This window comes from Nilaparvata lugens, unplaced genomic scaffold (assembly GCF_014356525.2).
Source record: "Nilaparvata lugens isolate BPH unplaced genomic scaffold, ASM1435652v1 scaffold8235, whole genome shotgun sequence".
Taxonomy (NCBI): Eukaryota; Metazoa; Arthropoda; class Insecta; order Hemiptera; family Delphacidae; genus Nilaparvata; species Nilaparvata lugens.
Genome location: NW_024093983.1, coordinates 1 through 11216, shown reverse-complemented (window position 1 = coordinate 11216; position 11216 = coordinate 1). Strand labels below are relative to the sequence as shown.

The window sequence follows — 11216 nt, the reverse complement described above, 5'->3', positions numbered from 1 at the left end:
TTATTATTATTATTAATTTATATAAAACACGACTAGTTTCGGCGATAATACCGAAAACGACTATTGTTAATTATTAAATCATCGATTATCGCCGTAACTAGTTGTGTTTTATATAAAGATATAATAAAGTTAAGCCTTCTAGTCATTTTCTAATATTAAACATTCAAGTAGCCCTATATTTGATACTTGATTAGATAACTAAAAAACTGCAGTACAAAGGAAAACTTCATACAAAAAATAATAAATTTAAAAAAACAAATTTTAATAAATAGAAATGAGCTATTTACAAATTCTACTTACAAGGTACAAGTGAATGAACATTCAAACAAAATTATGATTCACACTAGTCTGAAATCTAATCACTAATACATAGATCAAAATATTTCTATACAATTTTCAAGGGAGTGAGATTAACCAATAATAAGTTCCTACAATTGAGCCGGTAATAAGGTAACCTATGTCTATAATTTCAAAGGTAACATACCTCGACATCTATCTGTAATCAATTGAAAAAGTTACTAGCAAATGATTCATAACTTGACTTTTCATTTCAAGTCTCTTAAAACTTACTTCACAAAAACTCATTTGAATTTGTTGTGAGATAAAACGCAGAAGAAATAATGTATAACTCCATTACCTGACTAGATGCAGTAGTATAGTGGGTCATCAATGAAAATACCAATAATTAAAATTAGTAGAAAACCTGTTACATAATGATCAAGTAATCGTTCAATTTTTATTTATGTAGGCTTGAAATGAAAACTAATACAGAACACAATTGAAATATATTTGAAAAGGTATGTTACCATAATAATAAGAAATGGTAGTTGTTAATTAATAGATGATAACATGGATACAATATCTATAATATATATTGCTATGAATATAAAAATACATAGGCTACATTGATTGTACATATCATATGAAATTCATGGCTTCCAGAAATTACTTGAATCATATACACCAAGAATACTTGAGAGCAGAATTTACCCGTGTCTATGATGGTTATAAGTTTACAATAATTATAATATAATATAAAGAATGTATCATAAATCATGTGATTTTATATGAGTTATCAGTATAATTGAAAAAAGTTTATAATGAATACATCATCATCAATCCTGATTCCTAATTGTGAATTCTCAAACATAAATACGACAACAAAGATTCAGAACGATTATAATGCGTAACTTTGGATTCCTAAATAACTAAATAATAAAATGTTATAAATGACTTAAAGTCATGAACTACAAAACGCCGACACTCAACATAATTATTATATACATTCGTTTAAAGGGAAAGTAACAGACTAATCAGGTACAAGTGCTGCTTATTACTAAGGACCTTAAAACGAAAATATTCAAAGTTATCATAGTGATATTCCCATCAAACTGAAAGCATTTCTTATAAATAACATCAATCCTAACAATTATTCAAACAATGCTGTGATAATATGGAGTAAATCCCTATGGAAAGCTTCCCTTTTGAACTAAGTTGATGAATCTTGGCAACTTAATATTAATTTGTCATCGTCAAGTTTAATAGGTTGGAATATACAGTCAGAATACATACATTTTATTAAACAATTTACTAAACCTTGAAAAACAAAATTGGGACATATTTGAATTTATTTCTTTAATTATTATATAAATAAATTTAAACCAATATAGACCTACTGGCATTACATGCTATGTAAAACAATACTATATATTGTTCTTCTCATGTTTACTACCGTCTCCTCAACCGCAATATTGTTTGATACCTTCTTCTTCTTCTTTGCATCACACCTATCAATTTTTCATCTTCCAACTCATATCATAGAGTTTTTTCTCTAATTAATTTCCTAAATAACATTTATAACTAACATGAATACATTCGTAGCAGAGATACACAGGCAAACGAGAGCGTTAAAAACTATTTCTATTGTTGATTATAAGAATAAACTCTCCAATACACAATAATGACTCGAATTATTCGTAGTCAGTAGGCTATCATCTACACAATAGCAAGTCTTTGGAAAATCATATCAGTCTCAATCAGCAATATAATAAATATAAACTATGTTGATAATTTACAACTGTACATAAAAGTGAATCTAGGAAGTTTAAACTATGAACTGATTATCGTACTTGATAGAAAATGACAAAACAATCGACAAAAGATGGTTTGAAAAATTCTCTTCAGAGCTATTGTTTTCAGGCACTATTTTCATTAGTAGGCTTCCAAACAGTCGCATTCAAAGACAATCTATGTACAAAAAAGTTTACCTGTATTTGTTTTTCTATTGTTATTTTTTGTTGTAAAATTGGTTTTGTACAATTGGAAGTTTAATAAATAAACTTTTGAACGAGCTCGAAAGCTACAGTAGGTTTGGTCTGACAACCAAACACTAAAAACAATCTGATTGTTTGCTAGGCAATGAACCAAAATTGGCATAGTTTTTCAAAGTACGGCCCTAAAAGTACGTTATTGGTAGTTTCACAGTATTTTCGTATTTTTAATGTTGTATTATTGTTTTGTCCAGGATATTTTTAATTATGTGCTCTCAAGAGTTTCTTTTTGATTTCCCAAAAATTAATCGTTTAAAACAACTATGCTGTCATATTTAAATCACTTCCAATCCAATCCCAAAACAGTGGAAGCCACAGGCAAATTTTGAAACATTTTTCGAAAAACTCAACTGTGATTGGCTAAAATAGCACTTGAGGTCATCTTTTGTCGAGAGTGGCGCATGAATGTTGAACACAGTGGCAGGCAATAGCACGCAAGAGTTTACATTATTGAACATTTCTGACAACAAAGTCATCAAAACTTGATCAACTAACTGTACAGTCTGTATTACAACAATCATAGTTATTGTAATAATTGAGCATTATTTTGTCATGTGCATTCTTTGAAATATTCATGATGAAATAATTATGTTACCAACCACGGTATTTAAATGAAAATATACCGAGATATATCTTCTTCTATATACCGTGTGATATCAACGATCGAATCATATAGATATAGAGCAAGAAAACTGATAGATTCATTTTTCAACATAATATAATTGTTATAATATGTCTCATCTATTTTACTATCCATGACGAACTGTAAGTTAATAATTAGTTTTGAACTATTTTGACAACACTACAGTCTAATTTTTGAATAATAGTTATTAAGCTATGTGTTCATTAAAATAGCATGATCATAGAATCTATAAATAAATCGAATTTCATCAATATAGTTGAATTATTATCATAAAAGTTATTCTGAAGTTTACACATCTGAAATAATACAAATATGTATAAGCAGAATCTATAAATAAATCGAATTTCATCAATATAGTTGAATTATTATCATAAAAGTTATTCTGAAGTTTACACATCAGAAATAATACAAATATGTACAAGCAAATACACAAATGAGAATATATTATTGAAATTTACACAAAATATAAATTATAAAATATTATAATAATTAAAATGAATACACTCAATGCACATACAAAAGTTAGAAGTGTTTTGAATCTGCGAACACTATAATATTCACCGGCAAAAATACGATAAATTATAGTGAGATTCTTTTTAAATTGTCAGAATTATTTTGTTGAATGAGAAACATTGACGTTATGCTCCCGCATTGTTAATGCTGACGGTTTATTAAAGTGAATCCCACTACAGTGATTTTTAAAAACGTTATCTGATCGAGTAATGAGGCCGTATTATATTAGGTGACCAGGCTGGGACACCAAGAGTGCCAAGGGCTTCACATCATTACACCAGGTTTTAGTGTCTCGCTCGGGACACTAACCCGACACCAGGTTTTAGAGTCGCCAGACATCCCACCGCTGGGACACCATTGGTGTCTCACTGGTGTCCCATTTAGCTTCACACACTGGTGTCTCGTTGGTGTCCCACCTGTTGTTCAATGTAATATGGACCTAAATCTTTCCTAGTACATACAGATAGATTTATTGTTGCATTATTAGATATAGAACACAAAAGGTTGCTGGGATCCACATGATGTTGCAAGTGTATAAAGCAGCAATCATGGCAAAAATAATTTGTGGAAGAGCCCTGGCTGCCTTTAGGTTCCGGCCACACATTGAGCGATCTGCGATCCCACAGATGAACTATATCTATATATGAAGATAGATATATAGGATCGCATATTTCTCTCTGTGTGCCCGGATCTTTAGACGTTTAGGCGCCCGGTTGCACAGAAGCCGGTTAAATTTTAATTGTGATTAATCGCACGAGAACTAATCAGAGAAGGCGAGAAAATGAAATTCGAGGTTTTCGTGTGTAATTCATTACGATTAAAATTCAACTGGCTTCTGTGCAAAAGGGCTTTAGAGAAGTAGGCGAAAAAGTGGGTGGAACCTGTCCATGTTTCTAAAATAGGCAAGAGATTTTCATGGATTGAATTGAATTTTGAATCGAAAATGGTTCAATTCGATACCAGTCAACAAGTTCCGAATAACTTCAATCATAGAGAAAAGGATAGCATAAGCTATATTTTCTCTATGCTTCAATCTAAGCCCCGCCCTGTTCGCTGAAATAGAGCAGTTGCAACACTTGTCAATTGCATGGCAGCCAATCACAGTTGGTCATCCAACACTAGACCGGGTCCAATCAGCTGTTTGGGAACATAGGCCAGGTGACTGTCGCCGTTGACCGGCGTCACTCGCATCATCGCTACGTACCTGCACTCCTCTTTCCCCCCTCCTCCACCACCCCCGCCGGCCACAACCCTCGCGCCGCCATTGCTAGTCGGCGGCAAGAGCGGTTCCCTCGTCAAACTGTCATCCCACACGAGTTGCTGGTTGTCCACGTGACTCGGCTGCTGTTCCTCCTCCTGCTGCCATTCAATGGGATTCGGCCAGACTCGAGTCTGCGGCTGCGGCTGCGGCTGCGTCACGTCCACATATCCGTCCACCGTCGGCTGCGGCTCCTGCGGCGACGCAGGATGCTTCATCATCATCGACTCGATCCAGGTGAGACTGCGGCGCGGAGCGAGAGGCGGAGGTGCAGCGCTGCCATTGGACATGAGTGACGTCACTGATCGGTTTCGCGATGCGCCGACTCGGTTGCGCAGTGCCGACTGGCCACCAACTCCACCGACCCCGCCACCGCCGCCCCCGGGTGGAGGCGGGAATGTGTCCGAGTGCTCAATCTGCACCGAGCTGAGAGGCACGTCCAGACAGGGTGTGATCAGCTTCGGGTGGTTGGCTAGGAACACGACAATCTCGGACGCTGGCGGGCGTCGCTTCGGGTCGATGTGCCAGCATGATGATATCAAGCCCTCGCTGCAACAGACAGCAAATAAAATCAAAAATTTTCGAAATAAATTCATTTATCGCATTAGAAAATAATACAAAAAAAAGCTGGTGTGGCGCACTCACACAACTTTCCTTGCTGTTATGAAAATTGATCACCTGACGCTAGTGTTACCGCGCATCTCAAGTCTACTATTCAAAGATCTGAGCCAGCTGGTGACAGGAAAATAACGCTGGAGACACAAGAGGTCTGCTATCTCTTCATAGTTAATGATTTAAAGAATCAACAGTTGCCAACAGTTTACAATTGAATAATCACATTTCGAATTTCAAGCTTATTTTCAATTTTAGGTGAAAATGTTACTGAACATTAATTGTAGAGATTTACATGCTCAATCTTTTCCACTTGAATTTTTTTGTTTAAATTGTATCTGAAGCCTGATAATTGAAAATCTATAATCAAACTTTGCATAGATGGTGCAGTGCTCCTGAAATTTTCACAGATATGGGACTTGTAGCAGTTGATAGAGCTTATCAATGACTATTTTAGGTATGAATTTGATCAAAATCGTTGGAGCAGTTTTCGAAAAAATCGCGAAAAACCCTGTTTTTGACAACATTTTCGCCATTTTAGCCGCCATCTTGAATCGCATTTGATCGAAATTGTTCGTGTCGGATCCTTATAGTGTAAGGATCTTAAGTTCCAAATTTCAAGTCATTCCGTTAATTGGGAGATGGGATATCGTGTACACACACACACACACACACACACACACACACACACACACACTCACACACAGATACAGACCAATACCCAGAAACCACTTTTTTGGACTCAGGGGAACTTGAAACGTATAGATATTTGGAAATTGGGGTACCTTAATTTTTTTCGGAAAGCAATACTTTCCTTACCTTGGTAATAGGGCAAGGAAAGTAACAATACCATAATAAAATATGATTAATGTTTCTTATACTACCGTACATTTTTTCAATGGTGATAGTGATTTCTATAATAATAGCGGTCTATCATGTTTACTTCATTTCCCAAGTCCGATATGGTGTGATATTTTGGGGAGGCACCATAGGATATCTTAATACAGTATTTAAAACACAAAAGAAAGCGCTGCGAATAATTGAAGGTATTAGCTAGCCTAAGGCACTCATGCAAACCCATATTTTTAGAAGACTGAATCTGCTTACAATGCCTGCATTGTATTTTTTGAGATTGCTGTGTATGCGCAAAGGGATAAGAATACTTATTGTGACAACATAATATCCCACCCATATAACACTAGACAAGGAGGTTCGCTACTTCGATATCCTGTGCATAGGCTGACATTGGTTGAGAAGGCGCCATTCTATTCGGGTATGAAGATTTTGAACTATTTACCCAAAGCCCTAAAGGATAGCAACTACAAAAAGTTTGTACTTCCACTAGGGAAGTTGAAAAATTGCTGATTGAGGCTTGTCCTTACTCACTTGCTGACTATTCTGTTGAGGGAGTGTTGGCTAGAGAGTGGGCTCTTGAAACAGTGTTTCTTTTGAATATTAAGGTGCGTACAGATATACGCGCCGCGAACATGAGCAATTAACTTTTAATCAGCTGACTATATCTGTATTTTTACAGAACTGGTAAGATACAGATATAAAAAGCTTGACTTCAGCTGATTGAAAGTGAATTGCTCATGTTCGCGGCGCGTAAATCTGTACGCACCTTAAGATTCAAATTTTTTTCAATTCAAAACTTTATTGTTTCTTCCAAAACCAATACATTCAAAAATTTCACTTGAGCAGCAAAAATACAAGATATACTAGTAGTTCTGTGAACAGTAGACCTCACGCAGTATTCTCATCCACAAGTACCTGGTTGAAACTATAGACCTTATGGAAATACAGCAAAAGACTGGCTTCTCCACACATCTGTGTAATCACTTGTCAGCTGATTTATGATTAATAATTCTGTAGTCTGATTTTTACTCTAATATTGGCGTATGAAGGAGGCTCCTTTTTCCTTTTATACTATCCTTGAAATGCAAAATTTCCAAAAACCTTGTATATAAGTCGACGCGCAATTAAAAAAGGAACATACCTGTCAAATTTCATGAAAATCTATTACCGCGTTTCGTAGTAAATGCCCAACATATAAACATTTAAACATTAAATTTAAACATTTTCAACATTCAGAGAAATGCCAAACCGTCGACTTGAATCTTAAACCTCACTTCGCTCGGTCAAATATTCTGACGAGTCACATGCTGTGCGAGCTCTGCTCGATTATACAGCTTTCTGTGACAAAAATTGAACTAAACTAATTAAACAGTTTAAGTAGCCTTATTTAAAATACTTTGTCGGATAATAGTGAATACTCACAGATGCGGCTTGACCTTCTTGGGTATTTGCAAGGTTTTGCCGGACTTGACGTGGTCGAGCACCTCGTTGTTGGTCATGCCCTGGAAGGGAAAGCTGCCGAATGTGGTGATCTCGTAGAGCAGCACGCCGTACGACCAGCAGTCGGACGCCGCCGAGAAAACGCCCAGCGCCAGGCTTTCCGGCGCCATCCATCGTACCGGCAGCATTCCTGGACCATCAACATTAACATAAAAAACATTAAAAACATCCCAGCACCCAGTGCAGCAAGAAGAAGAAGAGAAAAAGAAGAAGAAAAGAAGAAGAAGAAAGAAGAAGAAGAAGAAGAAGAAGAAGAAGAAGAAGAAGAAGAAGAAGAGAAGAAGAAGAAGAAGAAGAAGAAGAAGAAGAAGAAGAAGAAGAAGAAGAAGAAGAAGAAGAGAAGAAGAAGAGAAGAAGAGAAGAAGAAGAAGAAGAAGAAGAAGAAGAAGAAGAAGAAGAAGAAGAAGAGAAGAAGAAGAAGAAGAAGAAGAAGGGCTAGACTTGACTTTGAGTAAACCAGTGATCACTTTATTAACTTTTATATTTAGGGTTACTTTATTCGGGGTTTTTATATTTAGGGTTACTTTATTCAGGGCTTTTATATTTAGGGTATTTTTCTAACTACTTAACTATTCTTTCAAGTGCCTTGAATACTCGAAACTGGCTCTTGAAGATTTGAAACTAGTCGTGTTATGATAAAATGAAAGGCTACTTGATATATTCTATTGTGTTTCAGTGATCACTTATATCAATATCAAAATAATATTGATAGTATCGAGTTCCAGTATTGTTGTTTATTTAGATTTGGCTTTATTTTCGATAAAATATTACTGGTTTGTTCTCTCCCTATCATTTTTTATGATGTACTTGTTGTATGAATCAATAAAGAAGAAGAGAGAAGGAGTGACTCATTACGGCAATATATCAATGCAACACATTTGGAAGAAACTGAAGAACTGAAGGGAAAAATATGAGTAAGAAGTAAGAAATGCGAAAGATAAGGTGGCAATGGAAGAAGAAGAAGAAGAAGAAAAAAAGAATAGAGATCTGGGTAGTTTCATTTTAGTAGCCTATATTATGTTACAATGCGTTATAAAACAATGCGTAGGCTATACAGTTGGGTGAAAAGTCCGAGAATGGCTTAATATCTCATATACAAAGGTAATTTGACGGTGGGTGTGATTGGGGATCCTACTTATATTGAAAATACTACTTTACTATGACTTTAAAAATCTGGTCCGCCATATTGAATGCAATTTTGTTTTTTTTCCATGACATGATTTCGATACGGAATTTCAAGAAAAAATGAATGGCGAAAACCGCATATCGATATCTCAAACTGTTTTGAAGATATTCACATTATTAATCAATACTATTCAAAGCAGGAAGGGAAGAAAAAATTATGAGAACGGCTTAGTATCTCATGAAAAAATATGATTCCAAAGTGGGAGTGATTGGGGATCTTACTTAAATTAAAAATACTACTTTAATTTGATTTTAAAAATCTGGTCCGCCATATTGAATGCAACTTTGTTTTTTTTAAGGAATGTGGTCATATGATACATTATTTCGATAAGGAATTTTAAGACAAAATGAATGACGGAAACTGCACATCGATATATCAAACCGTTTCGAAGATATTCACATTATTAATCAATACCATGCAAATCAGAAATGAAATAGATAAGTAGTGTTGATTAATAATGTAAATATCTTCGAAACGGTTTGAGATATCAATATGCGGTTTTCGTCATTCATTTTTTCTTGAAATTCCGTTTCGAAATCATGTATCACATGACCACATTCCTATTAAAAAAAAAACAAAGTTGCATTCAATATGGGGGACCAGATTTTCAAAGTCAAATGAAAGTAGTATTTTTAATTCAAGTAAGATCCCCAATCACACCCACTTTGAAATCACATTTTTTCATGAGATACTAAGCCGTTCTCATACTTTTTTCTTTCCTTCCTGCTTTGAATAGTACTGATTAATAATGTGAATATCTTCGAAACGGTTTGAGTTATCAATATGCGGTTTTCGCTACTGTATTCATTTTTTCTTGAAATTCCGTATCGAAAGCATGTATCACATGACCACCTTCCTATTTAAAAAACAAAGTTGCATTCAATATGGCGGACCAGATTTTTGAAGTCATAGTAAAGTGGTATTTTCAATTTGAGTAGGATCTCCAATCACACCCACCGTCAAATTACCTTTGTGTATGAGATATTAAGCCGTTCTCGGACTTTTCACCCACCCTGTATGTTACAATGCGGAGTTATGGTGAATAGTCACTGTGTGTAGTGAATAAATTAGCAGTAAAGCAAGTAGTATAGCATGTTAAAACCTAGTTTTAGTATGCTCGTGGTTATAGTACAGTACAGTACATTACAGTAGAGAACAGTATTATAATGGTATAATAACAGCAGCAAAGTATAGTTAAGTAGAGTTATAGTACACAGCAAAGTAGTATAGTATAGCATAGCGTAATAGTGGATTAGAAGCAGTTGAGTTATAAGCAAAGTCAACTCAATGATGTTTTTATTCACCTTTTCTTCTGAACTTGTAGTGATCGCAATCGAATACTGGCCGCGTCATTCCAAAATCTCCCAGCTTCACAATCTTCGACCCAACCAAACAGTTTCTTGACGCCACGTCTCTGCAAATAGATAAAAACTTATCGAAATCATTAAATTCTAATACCTCAATTTTTTGGCAAGTAATTCTACAAAACGTATCTACTGTAGTTAGACAAGGAAAGTGAAGCAAGTTAAATATCTCCTAAGCCTTATTGACCTTCTCTCTGCAAATAATAATAATATTTATTTATACATTAATATATAAAATATAATTCTCAATTAGGAATGATTGGGAAAGGAACAACAGACTTAAAACCCAAAACTTTTTCTTTCCCAAATTTTGATAGAAATTGTCCAAAAATAGGTTATGTTCACATTTCATGATTTTTGTCCAATTTTGAGTCCAATATATATTATTATTTCTTTGCAAAATAAAAATATTGACAATACTTTTTTCAGTCTATTATCTGTAATTGGTGTCTTGTTTAGTAATGTAAGGTACCATTAGTACGTTATTTATTAGCATGTGTATAATTTAAATATCATATTTATTGTTATCTACAACAAAAAATTCTACCTGTTTTTAAAACTCGTCAACTTCTTATGAGTTCTCAAACTATTTGAAATTTGGCTTTGAAGTCGACGAATGTACTTTTTCCAACGTTGAGAGCTCATAGAAAGTTCAAAACCGTCAAACAATGAATCTTATTGAAAATTTCTTCTCTTTCCAACCATATACTTAGAATAAGATATTGACTGATAGGTTCTTAGTTATTGAAGTTTTTCAAAAATATCGAAAAATCAATTTATCTCGAAAACTGAGCCGATATAAGAACATTTTACTGTAAGTACATTTTTTGTTGCAAATTTCATGTAGAATCTATGGTTTTTGGCTGTTCCACCTTTTGTGGATCATCCTGTATAATTTCCATTAGTTCAGCCCGGCCGAGCGAGCATGAGAACTTATGGGAATAATATTTTCACT

General features: G+C 34.6%; 1 protein-coding gene across 2 annotated transcripts; it reads right to left on the bottom strand.

Annotated features, from left to right (window-relative positions):
* Positions 1 to 241: 241 nt before the first annotated feature.
* On the bottom strand, positions 242 to 10311 carry LOC120349099 (the record flags this gene model as incomplete). Of its 2 annotated transcripts, none has more annotated exon segments than XM_039419055.1 (3): positions 242 to 5293; positions 7634 to 7850; positions 10202 to 10311. In XM_039419055.1, coding segments are annotated over 3 exon segments (1036 nt in total), but the record flags the coding sequence as incomplete, so codon positions are not given.
* Positions 10312 to 11216: the final 905 nt, after the last annotated feature.